Genomic DNA, 23,769 nt, shown 5'->3' on the forward strand with positions numbered 1-23,769 from the left:
CTGTTAATACTGTAAAAATTAAACCGTAAAAACAATGGTAGAATTTCACACATTTTCTACACAGTCACCCCCAAAAATTGTTTTAAAAGTTATACAATTTACCTGATGTACTCCAAAATGATGCAATTAAAAATTAAACTTTCCCTCCATAAAATAAGCTATGTCATATGGCTAGGTCGAAATAAAAATTATAAAATTATGGCTTTTGAAATTTGGAGATCAAAAAAAGAAAGGAAATCACTGTGCCTTAAATAGTGAACTAGCCTGGGTCCTTAAGGGGTTAAAACAATCTGGTAGTCATGATCATTGATACTGCGTGTATGTGTAGTAACTAGGTCACAGTGATACTCTCATCTAAACATATTGTTTATTACCATTTTATACAGAACACAAAATGAGTGTAAGTGGATTTTGTGCAGTTTCCTCTGGTATACCAAATCATGGTTTCTAAGGCATATTGGACAAGGAAACCTTTCTAATATCAGAAACATATAGAGGCTTAAACGCTATGGACACCTTTAAAGCCAAGTTTTATTATCATTATATGTATTATGTAGATAAATATTTTAGTAATTTATTATTTGACATTTTGCACCATTTGGCTTCTGCAACTTCTATGTTTCACAGTATTTAGCAACTACAGAATGCTGCTGTATAATAAATCTGACTGATGGTTGGTTCTCCAACCCTTTAGGGCTAAATCAAAGTTGAAAATGTATCTATAGCCTTTAACATCTTTATGCCCCTGAACGTAACTATAAAGGGAGTGCAGAATTATTAGGCAAGTTGTATTTTTGAGGATTAATTTTATTATTAAACAACAACTATGTTCTCAATGAACCCAAAAAACTCATTAATATCAAAGCTGAATATTTTTGGAAGTAGTTTTTAGTTTGTTTTTTGTTTTAGCTATTTTATGGGGATATCTGTGTGTGCAGGTGACTATTACTGTGCATAATTAGTAGGCAACTTAACAAAAAACAAATATATACCCATTTCAATTATTTATTTTTACCAGTGAAATCAATATAACATCTCAACATTCACAAATATACATTTCTGACATTCAAAAACAAAACAAAAACAAATCAGTGACCAATATAGCCACCTTTCTTTGCAAGGACACTCAAAAGCCTGCCATCCATGGATTCTGTCAGTGTTTTGATCTGTTCACCATCAACATTGCGTGCAGCAGCAACCACAGCCTCCCAGACACTGTTCAGAGAGGTGTACTGTTTTCCCTCCTTGTAAATCTCACATTTGATGATGGACCACAGGTTCTCAATGGGGTTCAGATCAGGTGAACAAGGAGGCCATGTCATTAGATTTTCTTCTTTTATACCCTTTCTTGCCAGCCACGCTGTGGAGTACTTGGACGCGTGTGATGGAGCCATGTCCTGCATGAAAATCATGTTTTTCTTGAAGGATGCAGACTTCTTCCTGTACCACTGCTTGAAGAAGGTGTCTTCCAGAAACTGGCAGTAGGACTGGGAGTTGAGCTTGACTCCATCCTCAACCCGAAAAGGGCCCACAAGCTCATCTTTGATGATACGAGCCCAAACCAGTACTCCACGTCCACCTTGCTGGCGTCTGAGTCAGACTGGAGCTCTCTGCCCTTTACCAATCCAGCCACGGGCCCATCCATCTGGCCCATCAAGACTCACTCTCATTTCATCAGTCCATAAAACCTTAGAAAAATCAGTCTTGAGATATTTCTTGGCCCAGTCTTGACGTTTCAGCTTGTGTGTCTTGTTCAGTGGTGGTCGTCTTTCAGCCTTTCTTACCTTGGCCATGTCTCTGAGTATTGCACACCTTGTGCTTTTGGGCACTCCAGTGATGTTGCAGCTCTGAAATATGGCCAAACTGGTGGCAAGTGGCATCTTGGCAGCTGCACGCTTAACTTTTCTCAGTTCATGGGCAGTTATTTTGCGCCTTGGTTTTTCCACACGCTTCTTGCGACCCTGTTGACTATTTTGAATGAAACGCTTGATTGTTCGATGATCACGCTTCAGAAGCTTTGCCATTTTAAGAGTGCTGCATCCCTCTGCAAGATATCTCACTATTTTTGACTTTTCTGAGCCTGTCAAGTCCTTCTTGTGACCCATTTTGCCAAAGGAAAGGAAGTTGCCTAATAATTATGCACACCTGATATAGGGTGTTGATGTCATTAGACCACACCCCTTCTCATTACAGAGATGCACATCACCTAATATGCTTAATTGGTAGTAGGCTTTCGAGCCTATACAGCAGGGGTGGGGAACCTCCGGCCCGAGGGCCGTATGCGGCCCACGGTATCATTTCATGTGGCCCCCGGCCCCCTGCCAGAACATAATGTGAAAATGCTTATGACCCCTTCCATTATGGAAGCGGTCATTAGCATACGGGAGGCACAGGAAGGTGAGAACAGCACTGCACTGGCTGTCCTCACCTTCCCTGGTCTTCTTTCAGCCCCACACTGTGTCCTGACACATCCAGCGTCAGGACGCAGTGCACGTAGACGTGCACTATGACCTGACGCTGTGCGGTGTGAGGTGACAATATAGTGCGGCAGGAAGAAGAACAGGGAGGGTAAGTGAATCTGCCAAGAGGCAGCGCCGTACGGAGCTGGAGAGGTAAGTTTATTTGTTTATCTTAAATACAGTATCTGATCTGATGTCTGATTGGGGCTGATCTGAGGCTAAAGGAGGGTGGGGAGGGTCTGATGGGGGTCTGATCTGAGGCTTGGGAGGGTCTGATCTGAGGCTGGGGGTGTCTGATCTGAGGCTGGGGTTTGACAGGGGTCTGATCTGAGACTAGGGGGTCTGATGGGGGCTTATCTGAGGCTGGGGAGGGTCTGATGGGGGCTGATCTGAGGCTAGGGAGGGTATTATGAAGGTCTGATCTGAGGCTGGGGGGTCTTATAGGGGCTGATCTGACCCTGGGGGGTCTGATGGGGGCTGATCTGAGGCTGGGCGTCTGATCCGGGTCTGGTCTGAGGCTGGGGGTCTGATGGGAGTCTGATCTGAAGCTAGGAAGGGTCTGATTGGGGTCTAATCTGAGGCTTAGAGGTCTGATGGGAGTCTGATCTGAGGCTGATGTAGTCCTGGGTGGTCTGATAGGAGGCTGATTTCAGGCTGATGGAGGTGGGGGCAGATATTTTGCTGAGAAAGGGACAAAGGCAGGGACAGTTGCGAAGAAAGAGGCAGGGAGAGTGAAAGCTGGGTGAACCCCTCTCTGGACCCCCTGGGTTTAGCTTCCTGCCATTAATGTCAAATAAGTAACATTCTGAACTTAAAAATTAGACTGCTATGTGTGGTCAATATGGCGCCTGTATTGTATGTAATATACTGTATATATATAGTGCAGGCGCTATTTTGTGCTGCAAAAATACAGCCCTCTAGATTATTTTAATTGAAGTGCAATTTCTGTAACTTATCCCTAAGTCAATTATATGTTTGACCAAATACAGCAGTAAAAAATTTTTATTGAGAATTTTGTATGGCCCCCGAATGATGTTACAAATATCCAAATGGCCCTTGGCAGCAAAATGGTTCCCCACCGCTGCTATACAGCTTGGAGTAAGACAACATGCATAAAGAGGATGATGTGGTCAAAATACTCATTTGCCTAATTATTCTGCACGCAGTGTATGTGAGCAAGTGATGTACGAAGCAGGTGCACAAACTAAGTCTGCTCCAGACATGGAGGGTGCCAGCTGTGTTATACAATGTTCGACCTTGAAGATATCTCAAAACACAGTCATCTAACCACCACAGTCAACGGTGACTGTGGCATCTATGAGAATAGCAATAGAGGTAGGGTAGTCTCTACCAATGAAATCATGGGGTTCTGATCGGTTGGTATGGAAGTCAGGGGACTATGGAAGGGGTTAATAGCAAGCCAGTAGAAATCCCATAGATAGCAATAATATACTATTGCAGTCGATGTTATTAGCGATTATAAAAACAAAGTAAAAAAATTTCTATTAAAAAAGCTAAAGAATTTGCATTCAAGTTAACCCTTTCCTAATTTTACATATAAAAATAAATAAAAAGATAAACATAATTGGAATCATTGGCATCCAAGCTATTAAAGTATAAAAGTATTTATCCTGCACAGTAAATGCCTTAATGGAAAAAAATGTCTTTGTCATCTTGCCCTATGAAAAATATAGAACATTTAAAAGGTTATGAGTGTAAAATTATGGAGATGCAAATAAAATTTGGAATTTTTTTCCCAAAGATTTTTTTTTAAAGCAGTAAAACATAATAAAAACTATATAAATCTGGTATTGTCATACTCATACTGACCCACAAAAGGTCAGTCATGTCATTTTTAGTCCACATTGCACAATCTGCCCCTCAAAAAATGGCATAATTCAATTTTGTTTTCAATTTCACCTAACAAACAATTTTCCCCCATTTTTATGTATGTGCTACAGTAAATTAAATTGTGCCCTCTTACTATGTGAACTGAAAAAGGAAAAAAGTTATGGCTCTTGGAATGTAAGGAGGAAAAACAATGATATGAAACAAAATAAAAACAAAAAAATTTAACTGGCTGGGTCCTGAAGGGGTTAAATTAGGATTCTCTATACATCATTCAGTGTTGTATAGTGATAGCCAAGCTGTTGATTACTTGATTGATTAACTTATTAGAATTCATGTAGAAAAGTTTCTGAATCAATCTTTCATCTTCTTTAATTAGTTTTGGCCATGCATGAAAATGTTCTAAAGTGTCCAACACCAGGATGTACGGGAAGAGGACATGTTAACAGTAATCGCAACACACACAGAAGGTACTAGAAGCAACTGGTGGATTTACAATTGTTGAATGATTGAACTATGATTGACAGGGCAAATGACTGTTTGGATAAAGCAATAGGCCGACGGCTACAAAGGAACCATTTTGTCACAAATCAGGATTGAGCAGATGGTCTGCTTACTGGGAAGCACTTTTGAATTTACTGAAGCCACAAATGTATTTAAATTAAAATAGTGATTTAAAACTGAGAAAGGGTTATGTATTTCAAAACCAGATGATACAAAAGAGAACAGGTTTTAAATTGTGACTGCATCGAGTCATTTATAATCTTGGAGACAATCCAACATATAGTTGATAGAAACAATAAACCTGCAAATTAGACAAGCGAGAGACCTCACAATCATGTACACATATCTCTCCCATGGCATCGAAGTTTCAGGTCAAATCACATAATAGTGTTCAAGATGTCACATAAATGAGTTCTAATTACTCAATAGTTATCATACTGTAAATACTGTAAATCACCCTCAGCGCTGACCTAAATAATAGTACCAGCCTTTCCATTGTTTTAAGACCATATTAAACACTTCCATATATACAAATTTGTGCTTATGCTGGCCATACACATTAGGTTAATGTTGGCTGGAACCTGACAACCATCTAATATATATGGGGACCTCCTGACTCTCCATGGCGGATGTCATTGGAGATAAGACGGTTGGATTTAAATATGCCCTACCCTTTTGTTAGAGTTGTGAATGGCAGTGGCATTCTCCACTCTCTCAATACACATGCACAAAGCCAAATGTGCATGTGTATGGGTAGAGGGGTTTGGGACAGACAGTTGTCAGCTGAAGGAGCATTCAATTGATGACTATCTAAATGTATGACCAACCCTATTTTGAGAAGCTCAGAGATTTGGGATTGCTACTGTAGCTACATTAACTACTGTAGTTAAAGTATGGTAGCACTGGTGCATTACAATGCTGAGGTCCTGGGTTCAAATCTGACTAAGAGTATGGCCACACGGTCAGGTTTCTGCACGCAGTTTTAGAAATCAAAATCAGGAGTGGATCATAAAAGGAGAGAAAGTATAAAGGACAGATGTGACTTCTCCTCTTTTAAATTCACTCATTTGGCTTCCAAAACTGCATCAGGAAACCTGACCATGTGGCCATACCCAAAGGGCAGCACCTAATAAAGTTTGTATATTCTCACTGTGTTTGCATAGGTTTCCTCCCACACACCAAAGACATATTAATTGGGAATCTATTATGAGCCCCACTGGGGACATTGATTATCACAATGGGGGTTATTTATCAAAGACACGTGTCTTCACCAGTCTTTGATATCCCTCGCACTGCTGAAGGATGCGCTTTATTTATAACAAATGAAAGTCTCATCAGAAATTATACAAATGCTCTGGCAATCCATGCGGCTAGATTGAAATCTACTCCAGCCCCTAGCTGGTCTGTCTTTTTAACAATGACAAAGATTTGTAATGTACTTTTCTCATGGGGACTCAGAGACCAGAGATAGTTGTGTGGCTGGGACGACTCCCTGGGAAGTTATATTGGTGCTTGACCACAACACACACTATGGTCAATTTTGTAAGAAGTCGATTTGCCTTTTTGTATATTTTTTGACTGTGGGAAGAACCACAGCACTGAAAGTCGTCAGTGATAATTACTGAGTCACCATGTTGTTCCAGTTTCTGGCACTGGGGCAGGGTCAGACTGGCCCACCAGAGTACCAGAGGATCTTCCGGTGGGCCCAAGCTCTGATAATAATGCACCCCTAATGAAACAGGGCCTTTAGGATCATACATGCACAGAGGAATGCTGATAGGGGTCATAATGAATCACCCCAAAAATCTGTAAAGCACTGCAAAAGATGATGGTGCTATATAAGTAAGGGAAATAAATATGTCCAAAAAGTGGAAAAGTGGCAAATTTCAACTGTAACATGTGTAATAAATGGCAAACTATAGTATTAAAGGAAGTATGACTAGCTAATTATATACAACTAGTAAATACAAAGGGCCGTTGAAAGGGTTGTCGCACTTCAGCAGATGGCATTCATCACATAGAGAAAGTTAATACAGGACTCTGACTAATGTATTGTGATTGTTCATATTGTCTCCTTTACTGGCTTGGTTAATTTTTCCATCACATTATATGCTGCTCGTATCCAGGAGTCACAACCATTCTGCAATCCTGCAGCGGTGGCTATGCTTGCACACTATAGGAAAGTGCCGGCTTATACGCACTCCCGCAGTCCCAGCCACCAGAAAGCCCTGCACACATACCTGTAGTGCGCCAGCACAGCTACCATTGCTGGATTGCAGAATGGTTGTGACCCCTCGATACAAGCAGCGTATAATGTGATTGGAAAAATAAACCGAGCCAGCAAAGGAGGCAAAATATGGACAATCACAATACATTTGTAATTGCCTTGTATTTACTTTCTCTCTACATGCTAAATGCCATTTTCTGAAGTGAGACAACCCCTTTAAGTTAATATACACAGTTAGGCCCCTTTCCATGTCAGTATTCTGGTCAGTATTTTGCATCAGTATTTGTAAGACAAAACCATAAATCTTAGCAGTATATGATGGTTGCGGTAGGTGTAGAAGGTACTGGAAGTGATATCGATCATCTCTTTGTAACTGCTTTTTGACTAAAGTCTTTCAGGTTGTCCAATTGCTGCAGCTGAGAAGCTTTCAAAAACACAAGACAAACATTATTCTTGTGGTAGCGGGTCAAGCCTTGAATCTATTCATAGGTAGAGTATTTCTTGAAGCTTTGAGCTCTGGGTTAGAATGTTGGGTACAGTTATAATACATATGGCCAAAAATTGTAATTGTCTTAACTGTGGTTGATTTCTTCTCCATACATTTTCCAGAGCAACATGCGTCAAACATCTTGAAGTTACCCAATTCAGTTATGGAAGTGCACCAGTTACCACAACACGAGCTACAATAATTAAAGAGCATGATAGATTTGGGAAAGTTCCATTTGACTATGCCAGCTTTGATGCCCAGGTCTTTGGGAAACATACTATTGCAACAGTAGTTCACAGCCAAGAGACAAGTAATGGAGAAGGTACAAATAATAAAAAAAGGCCTCTAAAAATGAATGTGTGAAATATTGAAGTGTGTCCATAGTCTAGTGTTGATGTTAATATTTGGTCATTAAAAAGTAAACTTTGCCAATTGAAAGCTTTTCTTAATAATCTCCTCTCTTTGAAATAACTAAATGTTACAGGGTTTGTTAAATTAGGACTAGAAACAAGCAAATTTTCCAAATTCTTTTGGGTTCAATTTGGTACAAATAAATTCGGTCCAAATCAAAAGTTTCCCAATCGTCCTAAAAAGTAATGGAACACACTCTGGGGTCTCCTAGGGCTGTATCCAATCCATTTTAAGCTCTTTAATGTGAAGGCAGTATTAGTAATGACAAAGTGATGGCATCATATATTATAACACTGTCAGATTCATTTTTATTTTAAAAAACTTCCATAAAGTATCCTTTTTTTGTGGCAGATGCCTTCTTCTCTGTCTTTTGATCTTTAAAATGGTGGCTACCATTTCAAGGGATTTGTGCAGAATGAATCGTAAACATTTTAGATTCACCGAAATTCAAATCTTTTAGGAAGTTCGTAACAAATTTGACTCATGTAGAATCGATTTGCTTATCTCTAACTAAGACTACTCCCTTTCTTGAGGCTGCTTTTCCATTTGCTATATGTTATATTTTATGTTGCATAGCCATTAGCATGAGGGGAGCTATACAATGATAAAGCTGCATATATTACATACACTAAATACAGCAATATACAAGTGCAGCATAACCCCTTCCCGACTGCCCAGTGTGTATATACATCCTATCTGTCCTATCACATGCCACGTGAAGATAGCACGTACATACATGTGCAGGCAGCGCTTTAATCCCTGTGCTGATCAGGAGAAGACAGGAGCGGTTTATTACTGCTTCTGCCTTCTCCTGTGCCGACAGGGGAGCGGTACATGAGCACAAAGGGGAAAGAGCAGGAAGCGGCAGAGACGCTTCCTCTGTTAATCCCAGTGGTCACGTGACCCCTGGGGGTGTCTGGGCCAGAAGCAGAGCTGCAGGGTCTAAGGAGACCCTGATCAGCTCTGCCTGTGTGTAATGCCTCCACAGGGGGCTTTCTCCTGTAACTGGGACTCCTGCGGAAGCCACAGTTACAATGGAAACAGTGGGGAAAAAAAGGAAAATAAAAGTCAGTGTCCTCCAGAGGTCTTTTAATAACCTCCTGGGGGACATATTATGTGCCAAAAAATAAATTAAAATATAAGTTTAAAAAATTATAAAAAATATAAATAAAAAAATTTAAGAAATGCAGTCACTAACAGAAACCGTCACCATAGTCGCTTTGTTCGCTCAAACCTATAAATGTTATATATGAAAACGATCATCACAAAATAGGGAATCCATTGCAATAATAATTTCTTGGGTAATTTTTAATATTTAAGAAATAAAAAGCTATAATAAAAAATATACTTTTTAATAATAATTAGCAGTTTTCCTCCAAATAAAACCTAAAAAAAGGGAAAAAAAATAAATAAAAAATTCTAATAAGAAGTCCTAAGTGTCATGTGAAAAAAAAAAAACACAAAAAAAAATGTTGGTAGTCACTAAACCACCACGTGCACAAAATCACAAAAAGTTGCATGGACATTCAGGCCTTTTTTGGGCCCGGTCATGAAAGGGATAAACACAGATTTATTTTAGGTGATGACATCAAACATAATAAAATCTTGCAACTATTGATGCATTTTTATACAATTTAGTGCATATGCTTCTGCCAAAGTAGGTGTTTGGAAAGGAAATTGAAACACAGAAAAAAAAGGCTAACTTCTATGTTCCATGTATAAATATAGCACAAAATTCCCATTTATTTTCAAATTTTCATTTGCTCTGCCATGAAGAAAATCATATGTTGCATGCATGTAATCACTTCTCTCTTTCACAGCAAAACAATTTACAAGTCCAGTCCAATCTTCCAACCGGCTGCCTAGCGCCCACACACAGAGTCCCTGCCATGCCAGCTCTTACAGCTATGGTCAGTGTAGTGAAGACACCCACATAGCAGCAGCTGCTGCCATCCTCAACCTTTCCACCCGCTGCAGGGAAGCAGCAGCAGAGATCCTGTCCAACAAACCATTGGGTCTGTCTGCCAAGGTAGGAGAATCCAAGATCCTGGAGGTTGTAGTGGCTACTGAGCTGTGAATAAACTGCTTTTCACATTAGAGTTAAATCCCGCAAAAACGAGGAATATGCTGTACAGTATCTGCAATAACTTTGTGCGAGGGGGATTCTACAAGGCAAAAGCATGTCATTTTGGTTTTTGGGTCTTCATTGAGAATCAAAACTGAATTAAGAGATCCATAGGGTGTAAGTCATGCCCAATTGCCCTCTGCAGCAATTTGGGAGAAGGGAAAGTTGTTACATTTTTTCCATGGGTAATGGAGCTGAATTTTTGAGCTGCAGATTTTAGACAGCTATGATTTTCTGGAGGCATATGGATTTGGTAACCGTTTCTTGCTCTCATTGTTCTAGGAGATTTCATGCAGGGTCTCCTCCGTGTGGATGAGCAGAGTACATGCTGAATTAAGCATGTCCTAATCTATTTACCATGAATGGAAAGTGATAGTTTATCCCTCCTTTATTAAAACCCTACAGTGAGGCTGGTTATAATAATCCATTTCTTAACCCCTAAATGACCACCCATGTAAAGTGCTGACTGAGGGAGCGAACTCCCTCTGTCTCCCATCGGCACGCCGGAAATTCGATTGCTGGGTGCGGGTGTGTGTGAAGGTTGGCTGGGGTCTCATGTAGGCCCCAGACCAGCCTTGAGTAATTTCCGGCAGGCTGTGCCTTTCTGGCGCAGCCTGCTGGTCAATGTCAGGATAGCACTGATATTAAAATGCAATGCACTATAGGGTTAATGCATTGGTTTTTCTAAATCAATCATAATGTTGTCTTTTAAAGTCCCCTTGTGGGACTATTAGGTGGTAAAAAAAAAAACGTTAATTTAATAAAATAAATTACACTTTTTTCCATTGAAAATACACTTTTCAATGAAAAAAATTGCAAAAAAACTCCCCCATATGTTTGCTATTGCCGTGTCCGTATCGACCTGGAATACATAAATATCATGTAAATTATCCCCTACGGTGAACGCCGTAAAAAAAAAAAAAAGACAGAATTGCTCATCTATTCTTAGATGCCACCGAAAAAACTTAATAACAAGCGATCAAAAAGCGCCATTTACTCCAAAATGATACCAATGAAAAATACAAGTCGTCCTGCAAAAATCAAGCCCTCACACAATGCCATGGAAAGAAAAATAAAAAAATATTGTGTCTTTGGAAGTGGTAATACAAAAACATTTTTTTCTTTTAAAAAATAAAGGGTTTTATTGCAAAAAAGTAGTAAAACAGAAAAAAAAACAATATGTATTTGGTATCACTGTAATCGCAATGACCCATAGAATAAAGATATTATGTTATTTTTACTAAAAAATAAACGCCATAAAATTTATAACGTAAAAAAAACACAGTGGCAGTATTGCTGTTTTTCCCATCTCCCAGAAATAGGTAATAAAAGTTAATCAGAAAATAATGTGTACCCAAAATGGTGCCATTAAAAACTACAACCTGTCCCGCAAGAAACAAGCCCTCATAAAGCTATATAGTTGGAAAAATAAAAAAGTTATAGCTCTTGGAACACGACGATGAAAAAAAAGGAAGAAAAATGCTTGATCAGTAAGGCCCAAAACAGGTCGGTCACTAAGGGGTTAAGGTTTAGTTCCAAAAAGTCAGATGAATGATAGCCACTTAAATAGACTAACGCTGCTTATTTCACGATTACACCCCAACACTTTCTTTTTAAGGATTACAGTATATGCAAGACAGGTAGAATAATGTGTGATGAATTTTTAAATATATATCATTTTAACCTTCTTTAAGGAGCTATAGGTAAGCAAGTAACACAGTTACATAAACAGTGAGTTGTTTAACCACACATAAAGGGGTTGGTCATTTTTTGGTTGCTTGTGACCAATGTGTATGTAAGATGACTAAATGGCACTTATTAATATAGCCTTTGTTTAAATTCTCTGCCATTTTCTATATTTCATTAGTTTTATCCCCTAATTTTGTGCTGTCCACACAGAGGTCTTGTCCATTTAATGGCTGCTGATGGAGGGTCATGTGACCAGGCAAATGATCTCCATTTGATATCACCAGTATTCAAACACATTGTGTCTGAACTAAACTCCCAACAGTGCAAGTGGAGATGGCAGGTGCAGGATATTTGAATGGAGCAGACATCACATGGAGGTGATTTGGCTGATCACACGACCTTCCATCAGCAGCCATTTTGTGGACAGCATAAAAGACTTGGCAAACATGGGGGCATACCTGATGAAACATAGAAAGTGGCATAGAATTTCAACAAAGGCTATATTAGAAAGTAGAAAATGTAAAAAAAAAAAAAGGAGAAAAAAAGAGAACGAGGTTATCCAAATTCTTTCAAGGGATCAACTAAGTGCCCCTGAATAACTGGAGAGAGGCGCCAACAGGACTGTGACTCAGTTACGTAAAGATATGTAAAAGATGTGAAAGAAATGGAGTCGAAGTAGGCTGCTTCACAAAAAATTGTGAACTAAGTATCATGATCTGTAGAGCAGCGCCCAGGGATCTCACTGCACTTACTATTATCCCTGGGCACCGCTCCATTCTCCTGCTATTCCCTCCGGTATGTTCGGTCACTTGGTTATAGTAGGAGGAGACTGCCCTTGTTTTCCTGGGCGTCTCCTTCTCCTAGGCTGTAGTGCTGGTCAATCGCAGCGCAGAGCTCACAGCCTGGAAAGGTTTTTTCCTCCCAGGCTGTGAGCTCTGCGCTACGATTGGCCAGCGCTACGGCCTGGGAGAAGAAGACGCCCAGGAGAAAAAGGGCAGTCTCCTCCTACTATAACCAAGTGACCAAACATACCAGAGGGCAAAGCAGGAGAACGGAGCGGCGCCCAGGGATAATAGTAAGTGCAGTGAGATCCCTGGGCGCCGCTGTACAAATCATGACACTTAGTTCACAATGTTTTGCCAGATGAAAGGTTCTCTTTTACAATGTATCAATGAAGTGAATGAAAGGTATAGCAATTACCAGTGAAGTGATTATGTCCAAGCCTAGTGGACGAAACCACACCAATAAGAGAGAAGGAGAGGAGCGCCAAACTTCTAATCTAGTTCCAGATGGTGTTAAGAATCAATCTATTATGTGGTGGTTAATAGATAAATAACCTTACACACAAGGAAAAAGGAGATTAATAAAATGTTATAAAATTTTATAAGTATCGGTAACCCAATAAATCACTGTGACCAGAAATGGACTAGACACCAGTGTGTAGATGTGCCCAATATGGATCAAAGTAAAATTAATGAATGCTATTAAAATAGGTAATTATATACCAAATGAGAAGAGGAAGGACTTTCCACTCACATCACACGGGGGGGGGGGGGTCACCTCCAGGATAAGCTCAAGACACCTGGGGTGAGCCCCCCCCGGCCGGGATCGTTTGTAGAATGGTAGAGATCCAGGTAAGTAGGCCAGGTCTGCGGTGGAGATCAAAAATAGCAGCCGGATCCTCAACTTCATGAAATCTCTCTTTAATATATAATAAATATACGGCTCAACGCGTTTCGGGGGTCCATACAATACCCCCTTTATCAGGAGCAGATAAAAAAAGGTAAGTAAAATCCACAGGTATATATACGCACAAGTATGAAGGTAAAAAAAGGCGCCAAACGCTTGTGGGCGGGGCCCCGGAAATGACATCATGTACAGGTATACACAGGTATAAGCCATTGGATATATAAAGTTCTTACAATGATCATAAGAAGTATCCATAAATGTTGTTGTGTGAATTCACAGATGAAAACTTAGGTAGTATAAACAGATCTTATAAGTTACTTGTTTAGTCCGGTAACTGGGGGCGGTACCGGAAGTGATGCCCGTGGAACGCACAGAACCATATGTGCGTTCCACTGGACTCAAATATTATTGCAGACACATAAACTAATATAGAGATGAGTAGAAGATATATAAATAACCAGATTGGTAATAAATATCAGGTACATTGCCTACTTGCAGTGTAGAGCCAGGGATCAGGAAGCATCCGTGTAGCGAGCGGTCCCAGGAAATAACGTCACCGGTGGAACGCACACAGTCACGTGCGCGCTCCACCTCGCCATCCAGATGTTCCTGTATACCAATGGGGCGCAGGGATAGTTGTACGGGCAGCCCCAGGAGATGATGTCACTAGTGGAACGCACACAGTCACGTGTGCACTCCACCTCGTAGCCATCCATGCGCTCCAATAACACTACAAAGCGTGAGGAGTAGAACATTTATAGTTCTTAATAAATTCATTTTAAAGACGTTTCTAAAAATGATTATTAAAAGACCAATTAAAAACGGTAGTACAATAGGATAAAACAAAAAATATTATTTATAAAACAATCTGGATATCAATAATTCGGATGTCAGTAATTCGTGTATTCCAATGATTTGTTTAAACCGAACGGGGAAAGAGTGTTTAATTAAAAAATCCAGAACATTTCCTTCCTACATAATGTCTGGAAGGAATAAAGGACCCATTATAGAGGTGTGACTAAGGCCTCATGCACACAGACTTTTTTTTTGCGGTCCGCAAAAACGGTTTCCGTTGTTCCGTGATTCGTGTCCGTTTTTTCATCCGTGGGTCTTCCTTGATTTTTGGAAGATCCACGGACATGAAAAGTGAAAAAAAAACCTGTCAAGTTTGCATTGAAAATGATAGGAAAAATGGACACGGATCACGGATACGGATCACGGACGCGGATGACTATCTTGTGTGCATCCTTGATTTTTCATGGACCCATTGACTTGAATGGGTCCGTGAACCGTTGTCCGTGAAAAAAATAGGATAGGTCATATTTTTTTCACGGACTGGAAAAACGGATCACAGACGCGGAAGCCAAACGGTGCATTTTCCGATTTTTCCATGGACCCATTGAAAGTAAAAAAAAACAGAGGGCATAATGACGGGAAACACTGTATGTATTAATTTTATGTCGTATATTTGAGCAATGCTCGTTCATGCGTTCCCTTAACGACTGAGTGGTACGACCTACATATAAAAATTTGCAGGGACATTGTAGTAGATAAACAATATTGGTAGTACTGCAAGTCATATTATGTTTTAAAGTGACACATTCTCTAGGATGGGGTAAGGTTAATTGTTTGCCACAGGGATTGATCATATCGCAGCACATGCACCTTTTAATGACACACTTGTGGGAGCCTATGTACCTTTTTAAACTACACTTATGTGAGCCCATCCTGTAAGGATTTCCACTTGATTGTGATGTCACTTTACTATCACCACCTGTTAATTTGGGACAGGAGGGGGCCAAAATATTTTTCAAGGTCTGGGCTCTCTTAAAAATTAGCTTGGAAGTTCTGGGAATGGTTAGACCTATGATAGGGTCTTTTAGTAAGATGTTCCAATGTTGGTTTATGATTTTCCTAATGTCGTTATGACGTGAATTATAATGGGTAATGAAGTTAAGATTAAAATGTTTAGTATCATTCTGTTCGCCAACTCTCTTCTCCTTCCCTTTAAGACTTTCTGTTTGAGTAATTTCAAGGGCCCTTTTCATTGATTAATTTATAAGTTTACTCAGATAACCTTTATTCAAAAATCTCTGTTTCAGAATGGATAGTTGTTCTTTACATATATTGTCGTTTGAACAATTCCTACGGATTCTACATTTGTTCCGCCATTTAGTATTATGGTACTTATATTCTAAACACTAGTTCAGCACCCTACTAAGTGGGTGGGAAGGTTTGTTTTTCTTTTTGTATTTTCTTTATGTTTTTTACATACATGTATATATAATAAATCTTTTTTCTACATATAGGTTATATTATCTGTGAAAATACCTATGAGCTGTTCATAAACCCCGTTCACCAATTTTCGCTAATACGGGGCGCTACTCCTCACGCTTTGTAGTGTTATTGGAGCGCATGGATGGCTACGAGGTGGAGCGCACATATGACTGTGTGCGTTCCACTAGTGACGTCATCTCCTGGGGCTGCCCGTTACACAACTATCCCTGCACCCCGTTGGTATACAGGAACATCCGGATGGCGAGGTGGAAAGCGCACGTGACTGTGTGCGTTCCACCAGTGACGTTATTTCCTGGGACCGCTCGCTACACGGATGCTTCCTGATCCCTGGCTCTACACTGCAAGTAGGCAATGTACCTGATATTTATTACCAATCTGGTTTATTAAATATCCTTTACTCATCTCTATATTAGTTTATGTGTCTGCAATAATATTTGAGTCCAGTGGAACGCACATATGGTTCTGTGCGTTCCACGGGCATCACTTCCGGTACCGCCCCCAGTTACCGGACTAAACAAGTAACTTATAAGATCTGTTTATACTACCTAAGTTTTCATCTGTGAATTCACACAACAATATTTATGGATACTTCTTATGATCATTGTAAGAACTTTATATATTCAATGGCTTATACCTGTGTATACCTGTACATGATGTCATTTCCGGGGCCCCGCCCACAAGGGTTTGGCGCCTATTTCTACCTTCATACTTGTGTGTATATATACCTGTGGATTTTACTTACCTTTTTTTATCTGCTCCTGATGAAGGGGGTATTGTATGGACACCCGAAACGCGTTGAGCCGTATATTTATTATATATTAAAGAGAGATTTCATGAAGTTGAGGATCCGGCTGCTATTTTTGATCTCCACCGCAGACCTGGCCTACTTACCTGGATATCTACCATTCTACGAACGAGCCCGGCCGGGGGGGACTCACCCAGGTGTCTTGAGCTTATCCTGGAGGTGACCCCCCATGTGAAGTAAGTGAAAAGTCCTTCCTCTTCTCATTTGGTGTATAATTGCCTATTTTAATAGCATTCAGTAATTTTACTTTGATCCATATTGGGCACATCTACACACTGGTGTCTAGTCCATTTCTGGTCACAGTGATTTATTGGGTTACCGATACTTATAAAATTTTATAACATTTTATTAATTTCCTTTTTCCTTGTGTGTAAGGTTATTTATCTATTAACCACCACATAATAGATTGATTCTTAACACCATCTGGTACTAGATTAGAAGTTTGGCGCTCCTCTCCTTCTCTCTTATCGGTGTGGTTTCATCCACTAGGCTTGGACATAATCACTTCACTGGTAATTGCTATACCTCTCATTCACTATATTAGTAAGTGCCAGGTAGTCATCATACAAACACATTGGTCTACCCCTTTAAAATTGTTTTCCTGGAGTTTAATAAAATATTGATGATCTGTCCTTAGAATAGGTGAATGGGAGAGAGCTGCAGCAATCAGTAACAACACAGTGTACTGAACTTAGCCTGGTTCCTGTAGCATCTGCAAACATCTGATCAGCAGGAGTATCAGAAGAAAGACCACTGCTCACATGTGGATGATCTATCCTAAGGCTACAGTAGAACACCAATTTTTAAATCTCAGAAAACCTTTAGGCCCCTTTCACACTGGCGAGTATTCCGCGCGGATGCGATGCTTGAGGTGAACGCATTGCACCTGCACTGAATACCGACCCATTCATTTCTATGGGGCTGTTCACATGAGCAGTGATTTTCACGCATCACTTGTGCGTTGCGTGAAAATCGCAGCATGCTCTATATTCTGCATTTTTCACGCAACACAGGCCCCATAGAAGTGAATGGGGTTGCGTGAAAATCGCAAGCATCCGCAAGCAAATGCGGATGCGGTGCGATTTTCACGCACGGTTGCTAGGAGACGATTGGGATGGAGACCCGATCATTATTATTTTCCCTTATAACATGGTTATAAGGGAAAATAATAGCATTCTGAATACAGAATGCATAGTAAAACAGCACTGGAGGGGTTAAAAAAAATTAAAAATAATTTAACTCACCTTAGTCCACTTGATCGCGTAGCCGGAATCTTCTTCTGTCTCCTTTGTTGAATAGGACCTGTGGTGAGCATTAATTACAGGAACAGGACCTTTGATGACATCACTCCGGTCATCACAAGGTGCGTCACATGATCTTTTACCATGGTGATGGATCATGTGATGACCGGAGTGACGTCATCAAAGGTCCTGTTCCTGTATTTAATGCTCACCACAGGTCCTGTTCAACAAAGGAGACAGAAGGAGATGCCGGGCTACGCGATCAAGTGGACTAAGGTGAGTTAAATTATTTATTTTATTTTTTTAACCCCTCCAGCGCTGTTTTACTATGCACTCTGTATTCAGAATGCTATTATTTTCCCTTATAACCGCCGTTCGGATGCGCATCCGAACGGCGGCTCGGATGCGGACCCAAACAACGGTCGTTTGCATGAGGCCTAAGGAGAATAGCAGAAACTCCTAATGCTGGCCATACATGTAATGATTGCGGAGACCCTCAAATGCCAGGGCAGTGCAAACACCCCACAAATGACCCCATTTTGGAAAGAAGACACCCCAAGGTATTCGCTGAGGGGCATATTGAGTCCATGAAAGATTGAACTTTTTGTCACAAGTTAGCGGAAAGGGAGACTTTGTGAGAAAAAAATAAAATAAATAAATTCCCGCTAACTTGTGCCAAAAAAAATAATCTTGTATGAACGCACCATGCCCCTCACGGAATACCTTGGGGTGTCTTCTTTCCAAAATGGGGTCACATGTGGGGTATTTATACTGCCCTGGCATTTTAGGGCCCTAAAGCGTGAGAAGAAGTCTGGAATCCAAATGTCTAAAAAATGCCCTCCTAAAAGGTACTCGTTGGACTTTCGGCCCCTTTGCGCATCTTGGCTGCAAAAAAGTGTCACACATGTGGTATCGCTGTACTGAGAAGAAATAGGGCAATGTGTTTTCGGGTGTATTTTTACATATACCCATGCTGGGTGAGAGAAATATCTCTGTAAATTGACAACTTTGTATAAATAAATGGAAAAAGTTGTCATTTACAGAGATATTTCTCAAACACAGTATGGGTATATGTAAAAATACACCCCAAAACACATTGCCCTACTTCTTCTGAGTACGGCGATACCACATGTGTGACACTTTTTTGCAGCCTAGGTGCGCAAAGGGGCCCAAATTCCAATGAGTACCTTTAGGATTTCACAGGGCATTTTTACGCATTTGGATTCCAAACTACTTCTCATGCTTTAGGGCCCCTAAAATGCCAGGGCAGTATAAATACCCCACAAGTGACCCCATTTTAGAAAGAAGACACCCCAAGGTATTTTGTGAGGGGTATGGTGAGTCCATGTAAAATTTTATTTTTTGTCACAAGTTAGTGGAATATAAATAAAAATTTCCGCTAACTTGTGCCAAAAGAAAATATCTTCTATGAACTCGCCATGCCCCTCACGGAATACCTTGGGGTGTCTTCTTTCCAAAATGGGGTCACTTGTGGGGTATTTATACTGCCCTGGCATTTTAGGGGCCCTAAAGCGTGAGAAGTAGTAATTTTTTCATTGCCCTACTTCTTCTGAGTACGGCGATACCACATGTGTGACACTTTTTTGCAGCCAAGATACGCAAAGGGGCCGAAAGTCCAAAGAGTACCTTTAGGCTTTACAGAGTTGCTCACAATTTAGCCCCACCCAAAATGCCAGAACAGTAAACACACCCCACAAATGACCCCATTTCGGAAAGTAGACACCCCAAGGTATTCACTGAGGGGCATAGTGAGTCCGTGGGAGATTTTTTATTTTTTTTGCCAGAAGTTAGCAGAAATGGAAACTTTATAATAATTTTTTTTTCCTCAGAAAGTGTCATTTTCCGCTAACTTGTGAATTTTTTTTAATCATACATGAACTCACCATGCCCCTCCGCGAATACTTTGGGGTGTCTTCTTTCTAAAATGGGGTCATTTGGGGGGTATTTATACTATCCTGGCATTCTAGCACCTCAAGAAACATGACAGGTGCTCAGAAAGTCAGAGCTGCTTCAAAATGCGGAAATTCACATTTTTGTACCATAGTTTGTAAACGCTATAACTTTTGCGCAAACCAATAAATATACACTTATTGGATTTTTTTTATCAAAGACATGTAGCACAATAAATTATGACACAAACTTGTATAGAAATGTAATTATATTTGAACAATTCTACCAGAAAAAGTTAAAAATACACTTTTTTTGAGAAAATTGCGGTCTATTTTGATTAATATCAGAAAAACGAAAAATGGCAGCAGCAATCAAATACCACCAAAAGAAAGCTGTATTTGTGAGAAGAAAAGGAGGTAAAATTCATTTGGGTGCCAAGTTGCATGACCGAGCAATAAACCGTTAAAGTTGTGAAGTGACGATTTGTAAAAAAGGGCCTGGTCACTAGGGGGGTATAAACCTGTGGTCCTTAAATGGTTAATTATAGTAAAACGATTTATTGTCTTAGGGTACTTTCACACCTGCGGCAGAGTGATCCGCCAAGCAGTTATATCTCCGGAACTGCCTGCCGGATCCGTCAAAACGTATGCCAACTGATGGTATTTGTAAGACTGATCAGAATCCGGTGTCATCTGTCAAAACGGATCCGGCATTTATATTTTTTAACATTTTTTTCGGTCTGCGCATGCAGCATTCCGGTATTTTAAATGCATTCAGGCAAGTGTTCAGTTTTTTGGGCAGAAGATAAAACCGTAGCATGCTGCGGTTTTATCTCTGTCCTGATGAGTCAAAAAGACTGAACTGAAGACATCCTGATGCATCCTGAACGGATTGCTCTCCATTCAGAATGCATGGGGATAAAACTGATCCGTTCTTTTCCGGTATAGAGCCTCTAGGACGGAACTCTATGCCGGAAAAGAAAAACGCTAGTATGAAAGTACCATTACTTTGTTTTGTTTACTTGAAGTTGGATACATTCTTACCAATAAGGTTACATGCACAGGACAGTGAAAAAAATGTCCATTAAAAACAGATAAACCATTTTTAACAAACTTTTTTTCACTGATGCCTTTCTGAGAAATGGATGTTTAGGCTCCATTCACACGTCCGCAATTTCGTTCCACGCTTTGCGGAACGGAATTGCGGACCCATTCATTTTTTGGGGCAGCACATCATGCTGCCCGGACACGGAATTGTGGACCCGCACTTCCGGGTCCGCACTTCCGTTTCGCAAAAAAATAGAACATGTCCCATTCTTGTCCGCAATTGCGGACAAGAACAGGCATATTCTATTAGTGCCGTCAATGTGCGGTCCGCAAAATGCAGAACGCACATTGCTGCTTTCCGTTTTTTTGCGGGGGAAGTCGGTGAGTGAAAAACAGTTCTATTTTTTTACATCCGTTATTCACTGGCTGTCAAAAAAAGTGCCATGTGAATAAACCCATAGACTACTATTGGTCTTAAAACGGACGTGTAATACCATTAAAAAAACATCCATCACATGTTGTGTGCGTGTAGCCAAACTCTTTCATGGAGGTTGAATCATATATATTATACCCTTCATTATGTGCATCCTTCTGTACTATCTTTTACCTTCCAGTATACTAATCCTTCTAAAGGACGTGTTGTGGTGTAATCGTGTTGAAATAAGCAGCATTAGGCAAGTCTACTCACATGGAAATCATTAAACCGACATTTTTTTTGGAAATAAACCTTAGGAAACAGATCATTATACCCAACCTCGCTGCAAGGTCTTAATAAAGGAGAGCTAAACTATCACTTTCTCTTCATGGTAAATAGATTAGGACATGCTTAATTCAGCATGTACTCTGCTCATTCACACGGAGGAGACCCTGCATGGAATCTCCTAAAACAATGATAACCAGAAAGTTACCAAATCCATATGCATCTCCAAAAAATCTAATTTATCTAAAATCATCAGCTATACAGCTCAATTACCCATGGAAAAGGTGTAACAATTTTTCCTTCCCTCTAATTGCCAAAGAAGGTAATTGGCGGTGCCTTACACCTTAATGATCTCATGATTTAACTCTGAATCTCAAGAAAGACACAAAAACAAAAACGGTATGCTTTATATCGATATTAAAATCCTGGAAACCCCCTTTAAAGTGAATGTGCCATCAGAAAATGACCTACTGTTTAAATAATGTTTTTAAGTGAAACACATTTTAAAGTATTTTAGTAATGTTATTTTATTTTAATCCTGCAGTTTTTGCACTGGCCGCTCTGCCTAATAATATGTGCCCCTTATTGGTCTTTACAGATCACTTTACTGAGATTATCTTCTTATCTATACAGGCAGGATTAGAATGACAGATATCACATAGATAGATAGATAAACAAATATATGGCAGCACTAGAGCAAAATAAGCATAAATTACAAAATAGGTGCACGCCTGAGGGGATTAGACTATTGCCCAATGTACAAAATAGCAAAAAAATAGCAAAAAGGCAATATAAAAATGCAAAAAGTTTATTCACCCATGTGGATGAGCGACGTTTTGGCTCAACCTTAGAGCCTTTCTCGAGCCTTGAGTTATCCACAAGTGTAAATAAACTTTTAGCATTTTTCTATTTTTTTTTGTGTTGCCTTTTTGCTATTTTAGAGAGATAGATAACACAGGATCTACTATTCACAATAGGGGATATCACAGCTTATGTACTCCCTCCTGGCCTCTGCAATGGTCACAGAGCATGTCTACAAAATGTTCCCATAGAAGTTAATGAGTCAGCTCCTGTCCATTGTGTCTATTGCCCATGGGGGCTGCTGAAAAGCATATCCCTAAAAAAGCATATCACTATTCTCCTTCTCCAAGGGGCATGTCCATATACAGTGTGTGTGTGTGAGGCCACACATCAACTAATAATTTACTGACAATGCAGAGATCTAACATCATTGATGAGCGGCGGAGAAAATATTTGAATTTGCAATATTTCACAAATATTTAGGCAAATATTCGTCATATATTCACAAATTTGTGATCTCGTTATTATTTTCTTGATTGCGAAAATAGGCAATCGGAAAATTTGCGATGAAAATTTGCAATAGAAAAATTTGTGAACAACCCTACATCTAAAGTCAAAGATATTGCAGCCTTCTCATTGGCCCACAGGCAAGTAGCAGTGAGGGATCATGGCTACTGATGAAAAAAAATCTAGAATATTCGCGATTAGGAAGATATAGCACTATATTCTAGATATTTGCGAAAATTTGCGATTAGAATATTCACGATCAACACTACCTAACATAACATGCTCCAGAATTGTAATTCCACTGGGAATACAATTACTGCAACAATAGACATTTCAGGAAAGCTGAAAGGTCTGTTTTTTAAAGGTCATGTAAATTCCCTCTGCAGAGACACTGGGTTTGTATTGTATGCACATTATAGTGCCTCTTGCTCTGAGAGGCAGCCCATGCTCCTTTCAACACCAAAGTGCCAATGCTACGATTGGAAATCCAAACTGGGTGTTGCTCAGTGGGTACAAAAAGGGCCTATCTAGTAAGAGACTCCTTTTAAGCTGAGACATGTGGGTGCAGAATCTAACCAGTTACTTGAACCCTATGGAAAAGTGAAGTAACTACCATAACCAATACATCCGTTTTATTTTATGTAGAGACAGTCTCCAAAAAGTCAGCCAAGTGCAATCTGATGTGATCAGCATATTGGAGATTACCTCTTTTATTCTCCCATAACCAGAACACATAATACAAGGTGGATGCGAGCCTAGAGTCTGATTTGCTCTGATTCCCTGACACAAATAAGAGCTGGAATCAGATACGAAACCCTGGTTTCCTGCTACATCAGTTTTTCTTAGTTTGTACAAAATTAGCAAACCAATGCCGCGTTTTCCTTTACATGATCTGGCAGTTAACTCCCTGAGAACACTACCATGATAAACCCCCAGTAAGGGTTTGCTTATGGAAACTTGATCTCAATTAATTATTAGTAATTGGTGTTAAGCGAATTGAAGTGTCCGAAATGGACTTCGA

General features: G+C 40.0%; 1 protein-coding gene across 2 annotated transcripts in view; it reads left to right on the forward strand.

Moving 5' to 3' along the window:
• The window catches only part of ST18 (ST18 C2H2C-type zinc finger transcription factor), a 180,858-nt gene that overhangs the window by 16,420 nt on the left and 140,669 nt on the right, over window positions 1–23,769 (forward strand). For both annotated transcript variants that reach the window (XM_040432085.1, XM_040432086.1), the window contains exons 4-7: window positions 4,687–4,777; window positions 7,429–7,527; window positions 7,648–7,847; window positions 9,757–9,965. In XM_040432085.1, coding sequence (XP_040288019.1) covers window positions 4,687–4,777; window positions 7,429–7,527; window positions 7,648–7,847; window positions 9,757–9,965 — 599 coding nt within the window. The remainder of the gene's footprint in view (window positions 1–4,686; window positions 4,778–7,428; window positions 7,528–7,647; window positions 7,848–9,756; window positions 9,966–23,769) is intronic.

The sequence above is a fragment of the Bufo bufo genome, chromosome 5 (genome assembly GCF_905171765.1).
Source record: "Bufo bufo chromosome 5, aBufBuf1.1, whole genome shotgun sequence".
Lineage (NCBI taxonomy): Eukaryota > Metazoa > Chordata > Amphibia > Anura > Bufonidae > Bufo > Bufo bufo.